General features: G+C 46.4%; 1 protein-coding gene across 2 annotated transcripts in view; it reads left to right on the top strand.

Annotated features, from left to right (window-relative positions):
- The first annotated feature begins 9,987 nt into the window (after nt 1-9,987).
- The window catches only part of EIF4E3 (eukaryotic translation initiation factor 4E family member 3), a 29,492-nt gene continuing 17,188 nt past the window's right edge, over nt 9,988-22,291 (top strand). The window contains exon 1 of one of the 2 annotated variants that reach the window (XM_073351116.1): nt 9,988-10,235. In XM_073351116.1, the coding sequence (XP_073207217.1) occupies nt 10,066-10,235 (170 nt within the window). In that variant the 5' untranslated portion in view covers nt 9,988-10,065. The remainder of the gene's footprint in view (nt 10,236-22,291) is intronic. The other variant, XM_073351117.1, reaches the window with a different exon arrangement.

The raw sequence follows: 22,291 nt of genomic DNA, 5'->3' as shown, positions 1-22,291 counted from the left end.
GTTGTGAGTCATGCAATAGATAATACATTATGGTAGATGAAAAGAAGGTATCAGAAGCTCAAATTAGGATGCTGGCTTGGAAGAGCTAGCCTGTTTAGAACACAAGATGTTTGCCCCATAGCTACTCTTCTAACCTCTTCTTTAGCTGCAGAGCCTTTTTCAGCCAATGTAAGCTGTTTGGCCTTCCACATCTTTCACCTTAGGGCTTGCCTCCAGGAGCTAAACAACAGGGAAAGTCCAAAAAGAAAGACGGGCTCTTCCACCCCAGAAAAAAAGAAACTTTCAGCCAGTTTTCATAACCACAAGAACAGGAGATTGTGAAATACCATAACCATTCCACTGATCATTTTACATCGTATTCATTTATGTAACACCTTCAGTACTGAAGTGCTGAGAGAATTTTTTTAACCTTTTACCTGAAGATCAACCTGTACCAGGCAACCAGAATTTCCCGCTCCCTTGTGTCATCACTTAAGACATTAAGACATTTTCCCCTGAACGCTTTCCAATGCATTATCTTCTATAATCTATGTGTGGCATGTTAATGGTTTTCATAGTGTAACTGTAAGGGCAATTTTCTTTGCAATTATAATAGAAGTGGCAGCAACTGCTATAGCAAAAACTCTATAATGGTTTCCATTGCAAGGTCAGTTTGGGTCACCTTTTTTCCAGATGGAAATTTTCCAAGCTTGCTGTCCTTCCCAAAGGTGATTTTTTTTTTTTAAATTTGAACAAAACCAATTCAGTCCCTTTTCTGTGTTCTAAATATGTATGTTTCCTTTCTCACTGTATTTAAAAACATACTTGTGATTTTTGGTTTTTTTTTACATGCTCTACAGTGAAAAATGTACTGAAGAAGCCGTGAGTTCTGAGAAGTGGGTTGCTGTTTGCTCTGTAACGTACCAAGGGGTCTAGTGGTTCCCAAACTTTAAGAACTTGTGAATCCCTTTCACTAAAATGTCAAGTCTCACAAACCCCCTCCTAAAAATGAATATTTCCAGGGATTTTCTCCTTTACCTGAGTATAAATTATAAAAGCAGTGATCCCAGAAATATAAAATTTGTTTTAATGACATGCTTATTACGCACCATTTATTTATTAATTATTATTTATCATTACAGTATTTTAATTACATTATGAAATCAGCAACACTCTTACAAGATCTCACTTTTGTAGCTTGTATCACCTTGAATAAGACTCCTTGATGAAAAATAGGAGCATCAGATGTGAAACAGCATGAAGGTATTTAAGAAGCCAACTCAGAGTTGCCCCTACACAAGCATTCAGGTCTTGAGCAGTCCAGGAAAACGACATATGTTACAACAAAGCTTAAACTTGTTCTTCATAATAATTTTAAAAACAATACTAGCTGCCTATTTAATTTTAAAAACAGCAAAAAATAAAAAATAAACAGCAAAAAACCCCACCTCCCTTTCTTATAAGGAGTCTTGAAGTTTAAATCTCCTCAGCGTGATAGATATGCTTGTTTTGATCTGCTTAGCTCTTGGAAGTCCAGGGGCTCCGGGCTGCTGGCCCCGTGCTGTCCGGGGTCCCTAAGGCCCTAAAGGAATTTTTTCCTGAGAACCCCCTGTATTGGGGGTTCATGAACCCCAGTTTGGGAACCACTAGTCTAGAGGATGTAAAGGTCAAAGATGAGTACTAGGCACGTCACAAATTTTGCAAGAGGGAGCCCAGCTGTGAGCATCCTTAGTTTCTCCTAAGGAAAAAAACTAGTAAATTCCAAACTACATTTAGGATGCCTGGCTAGGTACTCAAAAGTCAGGAAATGCCATAACTAAGGTTGCACCACAGCTGTAACCAGGAGTGAAATTAAAATTGAGCTTTTACTGGTATGGGGCTGCTGTGGCCCCCCTGGAAGGGGCGGGGCCTCAGGCGGAAGGGGTGGGGCTGGGGTCAGCGTCCCCCAGCCAACCCATCAGAGCTGCCTGGCCCGTGCCACCTGGGGCCATGATTTAAAAGGGCCCGGGGCTCCCACCACCCCTGCTGCAGTCCGTCCCTCCCCCCCCACCCATTGGCGGCCGGGGGGGAGGGCAAAAGAGGCAACGACATTAACTTTAATGCTTTAACATCACTGCCCCTTTTGCACCCCCCGTCGGTGGCCCTGCTGGGTTGTCGCTGCTGGTAGGAACCTGGCAGGACCGTCAATGGGGGGTGCAAAAGGGGCGGCAACGTTAAAGCACTGCCGCGGCACGGGCCGGGACTGGCGGCTACTTTTTACTGGTACGCTGTACCGGCCCGTACCGCCTTACTTTCACCCCTGGCTGTAAATCTGAGCACCTCTGGTTAGATATACCAATGGGAAACAGTGCACTATGCAGGACTGAGTCCATACTTTGTAACAAAATAAAGGGAAGCCCATTTGTTTTTAACAAAATAAAGTTACATAATGGATTTTAGCTCTGCCATGTTCCCAATTTGCAGCAAATGAAGAACACATTAAATAGAGTATATCACTTCCCATATCACTTGAATACATTCTGTTTCCATGACAACCTCTGCTTAACAGCTTGGCTATGAAATCTTTCCTAGATGGGGGATCTCTTGCCAAAAACAGTGCAGTTCAACATTATACATATTTTTAGGCATTTAAAAACATTTCCTTTAACCTTTTAGAAGTAAATATAATGGGCTATAAAGGATGCTTTTATTATATTCTAAACTTTGCTTTGGCTTTTGGACGGTTTGCTTGTCACTCTTTCCACCTACCATCAGCAAGTCTTTTATTTCTCACAATGCCTCAACACACAGCACTGTCGCAGTCAATGATTCAGTAGTGACTGTAACATAAGGTTTATATCCAGTAGAAATTAGCTTTCATGGCTGCTGGCCCATTCTGTGAGCCTCAAGAATACCAGAATCAGGAACTGAATTGTAAGCGGTATCAGCAAGAGGATCCATTCAACTTGAAGCCTGATTCAAGTCTCATTGGAGTCAGTGGATGTTTTCTTTGACTTCAGGCCATTGATGATAGGAGACCCCAAGTTGGCTTAGAATGGAGGTGACATCTATTTTTTTTTAAAGCAATTTTAACAAGGGTTCAGCCTCAGTTAGTTGGCAGGTATCAGTTATGTAGGCCTGAGAACACAAAGAGGAAAAGAGAACTAGTATATTGCAAGTAAAACCAACTAATGTCTAGTTAGAAACTGAATAGTATAGAACTCATTAACCAGAGGCCTTTTAAAAAGAAACTAATGAACTTATATAGTGTTATGTGCCTGAAAAAACAACCAGAGGCCAGAATAGATCAAATGTAGTCCACCATCATGTAATGGGCCTGAAACTAGTAATGTTGGATCTTCCAAACAAGGGTTGCAGATCTTTCATGATTAGGTAGATTAAGAAATAACTTGGTACCATGTCTATAGACGGTAGAATAAATGGTGTAGAATAAATGTTCTTAGATCACTGATAATATTCATGTCCTTAAATATGTTATGTAAAATTAATAATATGTCTTTAGTTAAATTAAGTGCTAATATTACTAGATATGTGCTGTGGAAAATAAATGAATGCACAATAATACATAGGGTAGTATTACAGTAATCATTCTAGCAATTAGCTAGAGTGCAATCTGACACACCAGTATTGGTTCATTAATTTCTGGTTCCACATCTTCTGTTTTTACCAAGCATGATTTCAAGATAGTCTTGAATTACAACAATGTGGCCCTTTTTGTTTGAATTGATTTAGTCTCTGTCTGGTTCTCTTGCACCTGTTTATAACATTCATTACTGAAAAAAACTTGACCTACTTTCCATCAACTTTTTTCTTGTAGGTTATTGTAAAATCTAATGAACGTTCATATACTTTTTACAGGTGAGCTCACAATTAGGTTACATTTGTCTATCACAAAAGGTCTTTCCCAACTGACTGTACATCAGTCATTCCTGATGCTTCCAAAGATGCTTCCAGCACTGTGTGTGTCTAATCACCTGCCCACAGCATGAAATTGGTTGAGGCTCTGCTATGGCAGAGAGGTGCAAGAACTCAAATTAGGCACAGGAAAGTGATGCTAGAGGCACACTGCTACAGTTACAGAGCTCGCTGAGCTTCTATTGCGTCCCAGATCTCTCTGAGTGGTGCCAGGCCTTGGCCTTTACCTATTCCAGGGTGGAATTTTGAAGTTCTCTCAGTCTCACCCTTGGCTACAGTAGCCTATGTATCAGCTGTGCTTATTCAGCTGGTCTAACTTGTTCAACATCTGTGACGTACAGCGATCAAGGCAGCTTTCTTAAAACCAAAGTATTAGTTATTTTAGCAGGAAGAACAAAACATTAAAGAAAAAAGGCTTTTTAAAACAGTCTACACATGTCTGTGCCTTACTATCACCTGATGGTGACCTAGGCAGTTCTAACTTTTTCAGACGCCCCAGCAAGTCCCAGTGCCTCAGTCTGGTTCCCCCGAACAATTTTTGCTAGGCTAGGTTGGCCCTCCGACATCCTCACAGATGCAGGAACTAATTTCCTGGCAGGAACTATGGAAAGCCTTTGGGAAGCTCATGGGGTGAATCACTTGGTTGCCACCCCTTACCATCATCAAACAAATGGCCTGGTAGAGAAATTTAATGGGACTTTGGGGGCCATGATACGTAATTTTGTAAATTCAGATGGGGAGATACATTTCTGCGTGGACTACCATAAGCTAAATGCTGTAATTCACCCAGACAACTATCCAATGCCACGCACAGATGAACTATTAGAGAAACTGGGACAGGCCCAGTTCATCTCTACCTTGGACTTAACCAAGGGGTACTGGCAGGTACTGCTAGATGAATCCGCCAAGGAAAGGTCAGCCTTCATCACACATGTCAGACTGTATGAATTTAATGTACTCCCTTTCGGGCTGCGGAATGCACCCATCACCTTCCAAAGACTTGTAGATGGTCTCCTAGCAGGATTGGGGGAATATGCAGTCGCCTACCTTGACGATGTGGCCATATTTTCGGATTCCTGGGCAGAACACCTGGAACATCTACAAAAAGTCTTCAAGCGCATAAGGGAGGCAGGACTAACTGTTAAGGCTAAGAAGTGTCAAATAGGCCTAAACAGAGTGACTTTCCTTGGACACCAGGTGGGTCAAGGAACTATCAACCCCCTACAGGCCAAAGTGGATGCTATCCAAAAGTGGCCTGTCCCAAAGTCAAAGAAATAGGTCCAATCCTTCTTAGGCGTGGCCGGATATTACAGGCGATTTGTACCACAATACAGCCAAATCGCCGCCCCACTGACAGACTTAACCAAAAAGAAACAGCCAAATGCCGTTCAGTGGACCAAAGAGTGTCAGAAGGCCTGTAACCAGCTTAAAGCGACACTCATGTCTGACTCTGTGCTAAGGGCCCCAGACTTTGACAAACCGTTCCTAGTAACCTCAGATGGGTCCGAACGTGCTGTGGGAGCAGTTTTAATGCAGGAAGGACCGGATCAAGAATTCTACCCTGTAGTGTTTCTCAGCAAGAAGCTGTCTGAGAGGGAAAGCAACTGGTCAGTCAGTGAAAAAGAGTGTTACGCCATTATCTACGCTCTGGAAAAGCTACACCCATATGTTTGCGGACGGCGTTTCCACCTGCAAACCGACCATGCTGCGCTACAGTGGCTTCATGCTGCCATGGAAAATAACCAAAAACGTATTCGGTGGAGTTTAGCTCTCCAAGATTTTGATTTCGACATCCAACACATCTCAGGAGCTTCTAACAAAGTGGCTGATACACTCTCCCGTGAAAGTTTCCCAGAATCAAGTGGTTAAAATCTTCCTTGAGATGTGGAAAATATTGTTAGTCTTTATATACTTGGTAGTATATTTAGAGGTGCATGTGTCTTATTAACTCTGTTTTCTCCTAGCGCTCCAGGAAGAAATCCTAGCCAGCGTTTCACCCTATCTGTGATTTGGGGGTGTGTGTCATAAATATAAAGGGAAGGGTAAACACCTTTAAATCCCTCCTGGCCAGAGGAAAAGCCCTTTCACCTGTAAAGGGTTAAGAAGTTAAGATAACCTCGCTGGCACCTGACCAAAATGACCAATGAGGAGACAAGATACTTTCAAAGCTGGAGGGCGGGGAAACAAAGGGTCCTGTCTGTCTGTGTGATGCTTTTGCTGGGACCAGAGCAGGAATGCAAGTCAGAACTCCTGTAAAGAGTTAGTAAGCAATCTAGTTAGATATGCATTAGATTCTGTTTTGTTTAAATGGCTGATAAAATAAGTTGTGCTGAATGGGATGTATATTCCTGGTTTTGTGTCTTTTTGTAACTTAAGGTTTTGCCTAGAGGGATTCTCTATGTTTTGAATCTAATTACCCTGTAAGGTATTTACCATCTGATTCTTTTACTTTTTCTTTAATTAAAATTCTTTTAAGAACCCGATTGCTTTTTCATTGTTCTTAAGATCCAAGGGTTTGGGTCTGTGTTCGCCTATGCAAATTGGTGAGGATTTTTATCAAGCCTTCCCCAGGAAAGGGGGTGTAGGGCTTGGGGGGATATTTTGGGGGCGGGAGATGTTTCCAAGTGGGCTGTTCCCCTGTTCTTTGTGTAACACTTTGATGGTGGCAGCTTTTAACCAAAGCTGGTAAGAATAAGCTTAGGGGGTCTTTCATGCAGGTCCCCACATCTGTACCCTTGAGTTCAGAGTGGGGAAGGAACCTGGACAAGTATATGTCCCACTCCCAGCCGTTTTGTTTTCTCCAACTATCAGTTAAGAGAACTGAGGTTATGGCATACTCATATATCTCCTCAATTTGATTATGGCTTAAGGGTTGTTATCAAATTCTTTACCGGCTTTACAGATACAGAAATCAGAAGTTTCCAGTACAGACCAGTATTTACTTTGTAAGAGGAGATGGCACAGGGTGGCTTTTATCATTGTGTATCACTTTAAAAATAAATTCTTTAACTACATGACAAACGTTAAAACAGTATTTTAAAGCAAAATCCTGTAAAATTCTTTAAATGTTTCAATGATTATTTCCCTAGATGTTTCCTCATTGGTCTGAATTCAAACCTGCTAGTGCAAGGAGGTGCTTTTTGTGATGCACAGAGGATTCATCCTACGGTTGTAGGGGACAGGCAGTGTTTTCATAGTTGTTCTTTGTTTGATCCAACCCAGGAAGGTGGCTTTAGCTTCTATCTGAGGCTCCATACAAGCCTCGTAGATAAAGGACGCTCTAATCCAGTGCATCATCTGACTGCATTCCCCCTCCCCAGCCAGAGTCAGAACCAAGGGGCAGGGGGTTTCATCAAGGAGTGTCCAGAATGCCCCTCTGCCATGTACATTGGTCAAACTGGACAGTCTCTACGTAAAAGAGTAAATGGACACAAATCAGATGTCAAGAATTATAACATTCATAAACCAGTCGGAGAACACTTCAATCTCTCTGGTCACGCGATTACAGACATGAAAGTCACTATTTTACAACAAAAAAACTTCAAATCCAGACTCCAGCGAGAAACTGCTGAATTGGAATTCATTTGCAAATTGGATACAATTAACTTAGGCTTGAATAGAGACTGGGAGTGGTTTAGTCATTATGCAAGGTAGCCTATTTCCCCTTGTTTTTTCCTACCCCCCCCCCGCCCCCAGACATTCTTGTTAAACCCTGGATTTGTGCTGGAAAAGGCCCACCTTGATTATCATACACATTGTAAGGAGAGTGATCACTTTAGATAAGCTATTACCAGCAGGAGAGTGGGGTACTTTTTCAGGAGGAGGTATTTTTTCATGCTTTTTGTGTGTATATAATAAGATCTTCTACACTTTCCACAGTATGCATCTGATGAAGTGAGCTGTAGCTCACGAAAGCTTATGCTCAAATAAATTGCTTAGTCTCTAAGGTGCCACAAGTACTCCTTTTCTTTTTGCGAATACAGACTAACACGGCTGTTACTCTGAAACCAGTCTGGTCTAGGTTGATGGCTAGTAACAGCTAGTAATCTGCTGGATTTTGTGAAATGAGTTGGTGGTCTCAGCCTCGTTTCTAGGGTAACAGCTGTGCATATGAGAAAATCACCACATCTATTGGCACCGATGGACATGTTTGATGGGAATCTCAGAAAGGCATACCAATAATTTAATAGGCATGGTGACTGAACTACTGCAGTCATAGGGCCTTGATATGGTCCTTCTAGGTCAAGAGACATTGGCCCCTTCCTCATCCCCTACTCCTTCTGAGGAGAAAAACACCACATGGGTTATTTTGGCTGGATAAAGCCCCATGTTGTGTTGTTTTTGCAAGATTACAATTTTTGATGTTCCCTGCCAAAATAAAAGGAGAGTCCACAGCAGGCATATCTATGGATACAGGAATCCAAACTATTCCAAATGGTCATTATCTTCTGCCTTCTATTTGAAGAGTAAATTAAATAACAAGAGATGATGCAACTAGTTTTCCAGATCTTATTTGATTTGACAAAGCAGTTAGCAGTTTCCATCTGCACAGTATAATCATTAACTTTGTTTCCCTGGTAATGTACATCCTGTTTTTTATGGGTGACCTTACTGATGGATTCGTTTTTTAAAAGGAACATGATTTTATTGATGTTCTTTTAGGATGAGGTGTATATGAAATTATTCAGCCCATTAAATATGCTTTCCAAGAATCTGATATGATTCATAGTCTCCAGTCGTGCTCTTGCTTATGCACCTGCTTAACTTTACTATGAGTAAAATTATTTTGTATTTACTTTTTATTAGAGTAAGGTTCTAGCATGTGTGCTTTCTGAAACATAAGGAACAGCTTTCCATAGACAAAGGTAAATACATTCGATCAAAAAGGTATATAGAGAATTGTCATATGCTGTATCCCTCCCATTGCCTATATGTGGTCTACTTATGCCTTTATCCTGAAGATACACATGAGCAGTCCCGTTTCACTCCATGGGATGAAACATGCATTTGTTACCCCGGTGTTTGCAGGATTAGGCCCTAAAGTCCAGATTTTACAGGTATTTAGGCACGGCTCTGCTCAGCCTTGCAAGATCTAAGTGATTTAGGAGCTTACGGTTTGGTCTACATTTGAAAGTTATATCTGCATAGTTACAATCCATCAGGGGTGGGGAAAAAATGCATTCTTATTGACTGTAGCTATGCTGACAACTTCCATTGCAGATGCAGCGATGTTGATGGAAGAGTTCTTCCATCAATGTACTTATACCTAATATCATTGAGGGAGGTGGTGCCATTACACTAACAGGAAAAATCCTTTTGTTAATATAGGCTGTCTGCCCTATGAGGGTCTAGATATACCCCAAGTCTCATTTTTGAAAGGGGTCTTAGGAGCTAAAGTCCCATTGACAATGAGGTCAACATGTGTGAATTGGCCTGCTCACAGAGCCTACTGCGGGATCAGGGCCTTAGACTGGGAGTTCTTTGGGACAGGGAATCTGTCTTCTCCACCTGTAATGCATCTAGCAAACTTCCCAGGTACAGGAAGTGCCATAATGGAAAATGGATCATGTACTTTAAAAAATGGTTCGCCCTTATTTATGAGGACAGTGACGTGTGCACCCTTCGATGTCCCTGCCTTTGTGGGGGTGTCTGTGTGTCTTTCTCCTTTTCGGTAGGGGTCGGTGTCCTGGCGTGGTGCACTGACCGGTCTGTGTCCCTCTGTCGGTGTGTCCTCCCCCCTTTCCCTGTCTGTCTGTCTGTCCCTTTCCATTAGGCTTAGGGTTGCCCATTTAGGTTGGACGCATTCCTTGGAGGCTTCATCACAGGACATAATCGTTAAGGAAAGATTTTAATTTTTAAATCCTGGAGGGCTGGCAACGCTACGAGGCTCTGGGTCTCTGTCCTTCTCCTTGTCTGAGTCTCCCTCCTTGCCTGTGTGCCTCTTCTCCCGGCATCCCCCCCGCCCTTGTCTGCCTGCCTGTCCCCTCGTCGGTGTGTCTGTCCCCCTCCTTCTATGGGTCCCGATGGCTGCCCCCGCCCCGCATCTCCGCCCCTCCCCGTCCGTGTGTCCCTGCGGCGCGGCGCCCCCTGCTGCCCGGCGCGGGGGTGGCAGGCTGGCGCCGGCGAGCGGAGGCCCTGGCAGCCTCGGCCGGCGGCAGGAAGCGCAGGGCGATGGCGCTGAGCCCCCCCGAGAGCCGGCCGGGCCCGGAGCCCCCGCACCCGCCGCCCGAGCAGGAGGGCGACGAGGACCCGGTGCCCATCAACCACCAGCAGCTGCGCAGCCTGGAGCCCGAGCCGGGCGGGATCCCGCTGCACTCGCCGTGGACCTTCTGGCTGGACAAGTGAGTGCGGAGCCGGGGCCTGGGGACCCTCCGCGGTACCCCCCGGCCAGGCCCTATGAGCCCCCGGGGACCCTCCGCGGTACCCCCCGGCCAGGCCCTATGCGCCCCCCTGGACCCGGGGACCCTCCGCGGTACCCCCTGGCCAGGCCCTATGAGCCCCCGGGGACCCTCCGCGGTACCCCCCGGCCAGGCCCTATGAGCCCCCGGGGACCCTCCGCGGTACCCCCCGGCCAGGCCCTATGAGCCCCCCCTGGACCCGGGGACCCTCCGCGGTACCCCCCGGCCAGGCCCTATGAGCCCCCGGGGACCCTCCGCGGTACCCCCCGGCCAGGCCCTATGAGCCCCCCCTGGACCCGGGGACCCTCCGCGGTACCCCCTGGCCAGGCCCTATGAGCCCCCCCTGGACCCGGGGACCCTCCGCGGTACCCCCCGGCCAGGCCCTATGAGCCCCCGGGGACCCTCCGCGGTACCCCCTGGCCAGGCCCTATGAGCCCCCGGGGACCCTCCGTGGTACCCCCTGGCCAGGCCCTATGAGCCCCCGGGGACCCTCCGCGGTACCCCCTGGCCAGGCCCTATGAGCCCCCCCTGGACCCAGGGACCCTGCGCGGTACCCCCTGGCCAGGCCCTATGAGCCCCCCCTGGACCCGGGGACCCTCCGCGGTACCCCCCGGCCAGGCCCTATGAGCCCCCGGGGACCCTCCGCGGTACCCCCTGGCCAGGCCCTATGAGCCCCCGGGGACCCTCCGTGGTACCCCCTGGCCAGGCCCTATGAGCCCCCGGGGACCCTCCGCGGTACCCCCTGGCCAGGCCCTGTGAGCCCCCTGCCCTTGGGCACAGGGACCCTGCGCGGTACCCCCTGGCCAGGCCCTGTGAGCCCCCCAGACCCGGGGTCCCTCCGCGGTACCCCCTAGGCAGGCCCTATGAGCCCCCTGGGACCCTCCACGGTACCCCCTGGCCAGGCCCTATAAGCCCCCTGCCCCTGGGCACAGGGACTCTGCGCGGTACCCCCTGGCCAGGCCCTGTGAGCCCCCCGGACCCAGGGACCCTCCGTGGTACCCCCCGGCCAGGCCCTATGAGCCCCCCTGGACCCAGGGACCCTGCGCGGTACCCCCTGGCCAGGCCCTATGAGCCCCCTGGGACCCTCCGCGGTACCCCCTGGCCAGGCCCTGTGAGCCCCCCGGACCCAGGGACCCTCCGTGGTACCCCCTGGCCAGGCCCTATGAGCCCCTCTGGACCCAGGGACCCTGCGCGGTACCCCTTAACCAGGCCCTATGAGCCCCCTGGCACCCTCCACGGTACCCCCTGGCCAGGCCCTATGAGCCCCTCTGGATCCGAGGCCTCTCCGCGGTACCCCTTAACCAGGCCCTATGAGCCCCTCTCCCTTTCCCCCGCCTGGGGACCCTGTGCGGTACCCCCGGGCCAGGCCCTATGAGCCCCCCCACCCCAGGGCACAGGGACCCTGCGCGATACCCCCCATCAGACCTGCCTGGGCCTCGGGACTGTCTGCTTGACCCCTAGCCCTGGGGCCCAGGGACTCTCTGCCCAGGAACCCTCCGCAATACCACCGCCCCCCCTCCTCCGGCCCCCCGCAAGGTCCGCCTGGGCCTAGGAACCCTCTGCCTGACTCCCCGCTTCCCCCCGGGCCCAGGGACTCTCCGCCAGGCCTCATGAGACCCCCCCCAGCATAGAGACCCCTGTCCTGAGCAGGGCCCTGCTCGACCCCCAGGCCCAGGGCCCAGCGCTGCTGTCTCTCTCAGACCGGGGAGAGGTGGTGGGTCTGGTCTTCTCTGCCTTGCAGGCTCTGCTGGGGGGGAGAGACCAGCTCCATAACCGCCAACTGCAAATACATGGGGCTGAGCCGCGGGGGGCGGGGACGACCCTCTCCTAGTGCAGAGTACAAGCCCCCCACTGCTCCCAACTGTACCAGCCCACTCACCCCCACACTCCTAACTGCCCCAGTCCAGACTCACCGCCTGACACCACTCCATTCCTGACTGCCCAGCTTAGAGTCAAAGTTTAATGCCTGCCCCCATTTTTGACTGCCTCACCCTAAGGTCAAAGCTTGATCCCTTCACCCCATTCCTAACTGGTTCACCCTCACTGCTTTTACCCCATGTCAGAATGAAATCCTGAAACCCACCCTCTAATACACACATCTGTACCCAAACTTCATAATGTGAGATTGGCTTGTTATCCTACAGAACTGGGTTGTAAACAGAGAATGAGTCCAGGAGCCATAAATAAAAAGCTTCTTCCTATTAGTCAGCTGTGGCCTGAAACTAATACAATTTCTTACAACTTCTTGGATTTCATTAGCACCTTTCCCCCCACAGGGCTTTACAAATGAATCTTCAACCTGAATGCTGGGATCATTTCAGCTGCTGCTGAAATGTTGCCATGCTTATGGCAGCTGTTTAACATGTGCACAACAGCTCTCAGCACAACAAATTAGAACATGAAGTGAAGGACGACAGTAATAAAAACAAAACTTGTTTGTAATGCTGACACTTAAGATCATAAATGAATTTTTAAAGGAGTAAGAGCTCACCAAGTTTCCTGAAATACTCTTATTGCTAATTATTGAGCACCTGCAGTGCACTGAGTGCAGTACAGAAGAAGAAATTGTCCCAGTGCCGTAGTGTTTACGATCTAAATTGAATACTGACAATGCAGTTCAGATGCTACAGGCCGTCTATATATAACGTTTTAGCAATTTAAGTTTTATTTGTTTTATGGTAAACAACCTAGAGTATTTTGGCAAATAGGTATCCATTGATCACTGCTATTACTCACAGAATACTCTAGGGTTTTGATATGATGTTCTTTTTAAAAATAAGCATAAAAACATTTCAAAAACAGCTCTGATCTTCACCAGTGTCTTTTGTAACACAGGTTGAACGATGATGAGTTATTTGTCTCACCCTGACTTTCATGTGTACTACACATGGGAAAACTTTCTATATGTAGGTAGTATAGACATTAAATAAATGAAACATTTTTATATACCACTAGTTGGTAGCTTTAACATTTTCTAATACTGTAGGCATAACATTAAGAAAATATATTTCAGAAATGCCTTTTGTTCATAGTATAATAAACATTGATTCAGGTAATAGTGTTGTTTCAAGCCCTAAATTTAGACATAATGGTTGTAAGGGAAATAATAGTAGGCTAATGGTTATATTTATAAGATCGTGCTGTTATTTCACTTAAGTCATGTACACACCTTTATAGTTTCTTTAATGCCCTGATCCTGAAAAACTGACTCAACATGGGCAATGCCTCCTCCCCCGACTTTAGCGTGATTTTATGTGGGTGCAGGGATCTACCAGCACTGAGTTATTTGAAGGACTGTGGCCTAAATTTGTAATCTTTTAAAAACTGCATCACTTCTTGTAGATGGTCCAGCAGAAGTGAGCTTTTTTGAGGAAGTAGCTAAATCTTACATTAGTTAAGCAAAGTGAATATCTAATGGTCACCTAACATTTTACCTGCTTGACTGTTTTTAGGAGCTTTACCTTATTCTGTAGCTGAAACATGGGTAAGGCTACGTTTTAGTCATGGGTATTTTTAGTAAAAGTCACGGATAGGTCCCGGGCAGTAAACAAAAATTCATGGCCCGTGACCTGTCCATGACTTTTACTATACCCCTAACTAAAACTTTGGACGGGGGGTCTGAAGGAGGGTGGTGCGGGCTGTGAGCTGCGAAGCCAGCACTCTGGATGGAGATAGTACACAGAGCTGCCTGGCCATTACTCCGCCTAGAAACTGAGTATTATCTCATTCATATATGTAAAGTTGTACACTTGCAATTCTCACAGGCAGTAAGCCTTTTTCAGTATGTTTGACTACAGTATTCCTCATTAGATATTGTGTGCTGATATCTTGCCCCATATTTATTTTAGGAAATGATGGAAGTATCTTGGAGAAAATTATTATTCAGCAGTCGGACAAGGAAGGTCATGTGTATGATCTTCAAATGTTAATAATTCAGCTGCATCATAAAAGATCAAGGTAGCTTCCAGCGTTTTTAAAAAAAAAAAAAAAAAAGATATAACTTTTTAAAAAGTGATGCTAAATTCTACTTTTAGGTTATGTTCTAAGTGTTCCGAAACTAGAGAGGAGCATTTAGCACATGAAAATTAAACTGTTTTCCTCCTCCTTTTGCAGGATCCCTAGTCTGCACCTGCTGTAGTTTACCTGCTTTTGTTGTTTGTTGTAATGCTGCAGCATGAACTGTGTTGGTGACATTGTATTGCCCACGGACCTCCATTGGGTCTTACAGATGCCTGTCACTCCAACTCAGCAATGCACCCTTACGCCCACATGGGGCCGAGGCTCTGCACAGGTGTAGGGTTCTGCCCACATGAATCAGCTTTCAGGATCTTGAGCCTTTGAGTGAAAGGAAGTCTTGTGGTTTTTACAATAATCTGCAGTCTTGCAAGTTTTCAAAAATGATCATATTTCATAGGGTATAAGCATTTTAAAAACAATGCTTTAAAAACTGAAGACTCTCGTTAGGCAGTTAGCAGTTTCCTGGTGTGTGTGATGTCTGGGTTATTGTGTTAAATGAGAATTCGACAGCTCCAAAGAATTTGGGTCTTGCAGAAAAAGAAGAGAAAATGGTAAGTAAGGAGCATGGATGCCCCCAATACTAAGGTGGCTGGAGGCATTCAGAACAATTGTTTCATTTGATCTTGGAATTTAGATCTGCAGATCATCTTTGTATAAAAAACAAAGCTACAACTGAAACTAATATATATACCCATTTACACATGTATATCAATTTCATATGTCAGTACTGAGCAAATTTTATAGCAGTTAATAAGCCCCAGAAAATTTGAACACAGCCTATAATATGACCAATGTACAACAATTTATGGCTAATGCTACACTGAGGCCTGGTCTACACTGGGGGGTGGGGATCGATCTAAGTTACGCAACTTCAGCTACATGAATGACGTAGTTGAAGTCGACGTACTTAGATCGACTTACCATGGTGTCTTCACCATGATGAGTCGACTGCTGCCACTCTCCCGTCGACTCCGCCTGCGCCTCTCACGGAACTGGAGTACAGGAGTCGATGGGAGAGCGCTCGGGGGTCGATTTATTGCATCTAGACTAGACGCGGTAAATTGATCCCCGCTGGATCAGTCACTGCCCGCTGATCCAGTGGGTAGCGTAAACATACCCCGAGTAAAAACCTTTCTAATGAATAACTAAAATAATATGCTAGTAGCACTAGCTGCTAGTTTTCAAGCTGTGCTAGGAAAAGACTGCAGCTGGATCCAGCAATCTGATCTGTGGGTAACTTCTCCAGAGCCCCAGTTACTTCAGTGGAACTCCACATGGGTACAAGGATCTGCTATGTAGGTTAGATGGTAGGATCATAACTTAATTCTGTTCCTGCATGACTGCAAAAGCAGTGCTTTTGAGCTAAATTACTTACGTTATAAGCATAGATTAATACTACTGTAACCAAAAAACCACAAACCTTTTTTGTTTTAAAAAAAGAAAAAATATCAGTGGCTGTAGTTTCTTGTGACTAAACATAGACAAATTTAGTGCAGTGTTGTTAGTCCACTCCAGGGAAGTGAAAACTTTTATTTCCAGCACTTATCCTGTCAAAAATTTAGATTTCCCTTTTCCCTTAAACGTTATTATGAGCTTTGTAATTACAAATAAAGGAGTTTAAAATATAGTTTTAAATATTTCCACCAATCAATTAAATCTGTGTATTTTAGTGACCATTTTGAAATTATACAATTGTGGATTTAACACGTATATGGCATATATAAAGAAGTGAAATAAGATAGTAACCAGACCCAAAAACAAAAATCATGAAACATCCTGTGTTTAAACAGTTGATGTCTTATTGGCCAAGTAAATATTTTAGTTACTAACTTTTTATTAATGATAACATTGTTGATAGTAGATTTTTTTTTCACATAAGTATGAGAGAGACTTTTTGTCTGTGCCACCTTATAAGGGAATAAAACAGTATCCTAACCGATAGGAGTGGGGCAAGGGATGTTGTAACTACTTCCGTAAGAGGTGCAAATGAAAGGCACTGTTTTGCCATCGCAAACAATTTTCAAGGCATTTGTTGTCAATCTCTGCTCTTGTCTGCATGTATTATTAAAATTAGGATAAATCCTTCATTGCCAGATAGATGATCTGAATGGCCTAATATTAGTCTTATCCTTAAACTTCTGTATTTCGGTGCTTAAAAATTATGTTGTTTCTTAATACATAGAATTTAGCAATGAAGAGCTACAAAGATTAATTTCTGGCCTTCACAGAAAAGTGAATGGCACTTTTGCTTTACCTATTTTGAAAATGTTAAGGTGATTAGACATTAAGAGCTGGAAAGCTGTCCTGTATTTTAGTCTTGCATCAAAGATCTAGGGGAGATTAACAGTGGGCAATTGGTCGCCACCCCCATATTGAACAGCAATAATAGTTGTGATAACTAGCAAAATCACCCCCACAAACATTTTTTAGAATTGATATTTGCTGTGGTACTAACCTAGAACAAAATAAATACTGATGCACATATATTATAATAAGTTGGTGCATAAACTGGACGATAGAGAGCACAAGGATATATCTCAGTGCATCAATGTCTTATATAAAATACACTGATTCTTAGAACCACATGCACAAAAACCACCAGCTTTTTGGTGGTAAATAAGCCTGATAAGCCCTCTTGCCGTATGCTTCAGAAAGTGGCTGTTGATGCACTGGGGGTTGTAGGGGATCACAAACTAAATATGGGTCAGCAATGTAGTACTGTTGCAAAAAAGAGCAAACATCATTTAGGGATGTATTAACAGCAGAGTTGTATGCAAGACACAGGAATTAATTCTTCTACTCAGCACTGATAAGGTCTCAGGGTATGTCTACACTACGGAATAAGGTCGAATTTATAGAAGTCGGTTTTTTAGAAATCGGTTCTATATATTCGAGTGTGTGTGTCCCCACAGAAAATGCTCTAAGTGCATTAAGTGCATTAAGTCGGGGGAGTGCTTCCACAGTACCGAGGCTAGAGTCGACTTCCGGAGCGTTGCACTGTGGGTAGCTATCCCACAGTTCCCGCAGTCTCCGCTGCCCATTGGAATTCTGGGTTGAGATCCCAATGCCTGATGGGGCTAAAACATTGTCGCAGGTGGTTCTGGGTACATATCGTCAGGCCCCCCTTCCCTCCCTCGCTCTGTGAAAGCAAGGGCAGACAATCGTTTTGCGCCTTTTTTCCTGAGTTACCTGTGCAGACGCCATACCACGGCAAGCATGGAGCCTGCTCAGGTAACCATCACCGTATGTCTCCTGGGTGCTGGCAGACGCGGTACTGCATTGCTAGACAGTAGCAGCAACCCATTGCCTTGGGGCAGCAGACAGTACAGTATGACTGGTAGTCGTCATCGTCATGTCCGAGGTGCTCCTGGCCACATCGGCCATGAGCGCCTGGGCAGACATGGGCGCAGGGACTAAATTTGGAGTGACTTGACCAGGTCATTCTCTTTAGTCCTGCAGTCAGTCCTATTGAACCGTCTTATGGTGAGCAGGCAGGCGACATGGATTGCTAGCAGTCCTATTGCATCATCTTCTGCCGGGCAGGCAAGAGATGAGGATGGCTAGCAGTCCCACTGCACCATCTTCTGCCGAGCAGCCATGAGATGTGGATGGCATGCAGTCCTTCTGCACCGTCTGCTGCCAGCCAAAGATGTAAAAGATAGATGGAGTGGATCAAAACAAGAAATAGACCAGATTTGTTTTGTACTCGTTTGCCTCCTCCCCCGTCTAGGGGACTCATTCCTCTAGGTCACACTACAGTCACTCACAGAGAAGGTGCAGCGAGGTGAATCTAGCCATGTATCAATCAGAGGCCAGACTAACCTCCTTGTTCCAATAAGAACAATAAATTAGGTGCACCCTTGCTTATTGGAACCCTCCGTGAAGTCCTGCCTGAAATACTCCTTGATGTAAAGCCACCCCCTTTGTTGATTTTAGCTCCCCGTAAGCCAACCCTGTAAGCCATGTCGTCAGTTGCCAGTCGCCCCTCCCTCCATCAGAGCAACGGCAGACAATCGTTCTGCGCCTTTTTTCTGTGCGGATGCCATACCAAGGCAAGCATGGAGGCCGCTCAGCTCACTTTGGCAATTAGGAGCACATTAAACACCACACGCATTATCCAGCAGTATATGCAGCACCAGCACCTGGCAAAGCGATACCGGGCGAGGAGGCGACATCAGCGCGGTCACGTGAGTGATCAGGACATGGACACAGATTTCTCTGAAAGCATGGGCCCTGCCAATGCATGCATCATGGTGCTAATGGGGCAGGTTCATAATGTGGAACGCCGATTCTGGGCTCGGGAAACAAGCACAGACTGGGGGGATCGCATAGTGTTGCAGGTCTGGGACGATTCCCAGTGGCTGCGAAACTTTCGCATGCGTAAGGGCACTTTCATGGAACTTTGTGACTTGCTTTCCCCTGCCCTGAAGCGCATGAATACCAAGATGAGAGCAGCCCTCACAGTTGAGAAGCGAGTGGCAATAGCCCTGTGGAAGCTTGCAACGCCAGACAGCTACCGGTCAGTTGGGAATCAATTTGGAGTGGGCAAATCTACTGTTGGGGCTGCTGTGATGCAAAGTAGCCCACGCAATCAAAGATCTGCTGATATCAAGGGTAGTGACCCTGGGAAATGTGCAGGTCATAGTGGATGGCTTTGCTGCAATGGGATTCCCTAACTGTGGTGGGGCCATAGACGGAACCCATATCCCTATCTTGGCACCGGAGCACCAAGCCGCTGAGTACATAAACCGCAAGGGGTACTTTTCAATAGTGCTGCAAGCTCTGGTGGATCACAAGGGACGTTTCTCCAACATCAACATGGGATGGCCGGGAAAGGTACATGACGCTTGCATCTTCAGGAACTCTGGTCTGTTTCAAAAGCTGCAGGAAGGGACTTTATTCCCAGACCAGAAAATAACAGTTGGGGATGTTGAAATGCCTATATGTATCCTTGGGGACCCAGCCTACCCCTTAATGCCGTGGCTCATGAAGCCGTACACAGGCAGCCTGGACAATAGTCAGGAGCTGTTCAACTACAGGCTGAGCAAGTGCAGAATGGTGGTCGAATGTGCATTTGGACGTTTAAAGGCGCGCTGGCGCAGTTTACTGACTCGCTTAGACCTCAGCGAAACCAATATTCCCACTGTTATTACTGCTTGCTGTGTGCTCCACAATATCTGTGAGAGTAAGGGGGAGACGTTTATGGCGGGATGGGAGGTTGAGGGAAATCGCCTAGCTGCTGGTTACGCGCAGCCAGACACCAGGGCGTTAGAAGAGCACAGGAGGGCGCAGTACGCATCAGAGAAGCTTTGAAAACCAGTTTCATGACTGGCCAGGCTACGGTGTGAAAGTTCTGTTTGTTTCTCCTTGATGAAACCCCCTGCCCCTTGGTTCACTCTACTTCCCTGTAAGCTAACCACCCTCCCCTCCTCCCTTCGATCACCGCTTGCAGAGGCAATAGAGTCATTGTTGCTTCACATTCATGCATTCTTTATTCATTCATCACACAAATAGGGGGATGTCTACCAAGGTAGCCCAGGAGGGGTGGTGGAGGAGGGAAGGAAAATGCCACACAGCACTTTAAAAGTTTACAAATTTAAAATTTATTGAATGCCAGCCTTCTTTTTTTGGGGGCAGTCCTCTGTGGCGGAGTGGCTGGCTGGCCGGTGGCCCCCCCACCGCGTTCTTGGGTGTCTGGGTGTGGAGGCTATGGAACTTGGGGAGGAGGGCGGTTGGTTACACAGGGGCTGTAGTGGCAGTCTGTGCTCCAGCTGCCTTTGCTGCAGCTCAACCATACACTGGAGCATACTGGTTTGGTCCTCCAGCAGCCTCAGCATTGAATCCTGCCTCCTCTCATCACGCTGCCGCCACATTTGAGCTTCAGCCCTCTCTTCAGCCCGCCACTTACTCTCTTCAGCCCACCACCTCTCCTCCCGGTCATTTTGTGCTTTCCTGCACTCTGACATTATTTGCCTCCACGCATTCGTCTGTGCTCTGTCAGTGTGGGCGGACAGCATGAGCTCGGAGAACATTTCATCTCGAGTGCGTTTTTTTCTTTCTTTCTAATCTTCACTAGCCATGTATAGTATTTTAAAAGGTACACTCACCGGAGGTCCCTTCTCCGCCTGCCAGGTCCAGGAAGCAGCCTTGGGTGGGTTCGGGGGGTACTGGCTCCAGGTCCAGGGTGAGAAACAGTTCCTGGCTGTCGGGAAAACCGGTTTCTCCGCTTGCTTGCTGTGAGCTATCTACAACCTCATCATCATCTTCTTCTTCTTCGTCCCCAAAACCTGCTTCTGTGTTGCCTCCATCTCCATTGAAGGAGTCAAACAACACGACTGGGGTAGTGGTGGCTGAACCCCCTAAAATGGCATGTAGCTCATCATAGAAGCGGCATGTTTGGGGCTCTGACCCGGAGCAGCCGTTCGCCTCTCTGGTTTTCTGGGAGGCTTGCCTCAGCTCCTTAAGTTTCACGCGGCACTGCTTCGGGTCCCTGTTATGGCCTCTGTCCTTCATGCCCTGGGAGATTTTGACAAAGGTTTTGGCATTTTGAAAACTGGAACGGAGTTCTGATAGCATGGATTCCTCTCCCCATACAGCGATCAGATCCTGTACCTCCCGTTCGGTCCATGCTGGAGCTCTTTTGCGATTCTGGGACTCCATCATGGTCACCTCTGCTGATGAGCTCTGCATGGTCACCTGCAGCTTGCCACGCTGGCCAAACAGGAAATGAGATTCAAAAGTTCGCGGTTCTTTTCCTGTCTACCTGGCCAGTGCATCTGAGTTGAGAGTGCTGTCCAGAGCGGTCACAATGGAGCACTCTGGGATAGCTCCCGGAGGCCAGTACTGTCGAATTGTTTCCACAGTACCCCAAATTCGAGCCGGCAAGGCCGATTTAAGCGCTAATCCACTTGTCAGGGGTGGAGTAAGGAAATCGATTTTAAGAGCCCTTTAAGTCGAAATAAAGGGCTTCATCGTGTGGACGGGTGCAGGTTTACATCGATTTAACGCTGCTAAATTCGACCTAAAGTCCTAGTGTAGACCAGGGCTCAAATGGAGTATTGTGTCCAGTTCTGGGCACCCTACTTCAGGAAAGATGTGAACAAATTGGTGCCCAGAGGAGAGCAACAAAAACTATTAAAGGTCTAGAAATCATGACCTGTGAGGAAAGATTATCATATTCCTCCCTCCCCAATTTTTTCAGTCTTCAAGTACATAAAAGGTTGTTACAAGGAGGAGGGTGATAAATCCTTAGCTACAGAGGACAGGACAAAAAGTAATGGGCTTAAATTGCAGTAAGGAAGATTTAGGTTAGACATCGGGAAAAACTTCCTAACTGTAAGGATTGGAACAAATTATCTAGGGAGGTTGTGCAATCTCCCTTCTTGGAGATCTTTAAGAACAGGTTAGACAAACACCTGTCAGGAATGGTCTAGATCAGGGGTTCTCAAATGGTGGGTCAGGACCCCTCAGGGGTTGCGAGGTTATTACATGGGGGGTTGCGAGCTGTCAACCTCCACCCCAACCTCGCATTGCCGCCAGCATTTATAATGGTGTTAAATATATTTAAAAGTGTTTTTAATTTATAGGGAGGTCTCACTCAGAGGCTTGCTATGTGAAAGGGGTCACCAGTAAAAAAGACATTTGAGAATCACTGGTCTAGATCAGTGAGACTCAGACCTCAGTGGTTCAGGAGCCAAGTTAGTGATCAGCCTTACCCAAAAGAGCCACAATAGTGAGAATTCGTTGTTTCATTTACTATAGTATGGCTGGGAAATATTTAGTTTATATATATCTCATAGCAACATGACTGACCCTGTATTATTATTTTATCAACTACAATTGGTTAATAACAGAGTAAAAGCCTCCTGACTGGTTAATATCATGTGTTGCAAAGAACTGCAGGAGACACATTAAAGAGTCACTTACAGTTCCCAAGCCTCAGTCTGAGTATCACTGGTCTGGATAATACTTAGTCCTGCATC

Source organism: Lepidochelys kempii, chromosome 7 (assembly GCF_965140285.1).
Source record: "Lepidochelys kempii isolate rLepKem1 chromosome 7, rLepKem1.hap1, whole genome shotgun sequence".
NCBI classification, from domain to species: domain Eukaryota; kingdom Metazoa; phylum Chordata; order Testudines; family Cheloniidae; genus Lepidochelys; species Lepidochelys kempii.
Note: the sequence above shows the minus strand (reverse complement) of the source record. Positions and strands in the feature narration are given on the sequence as shown.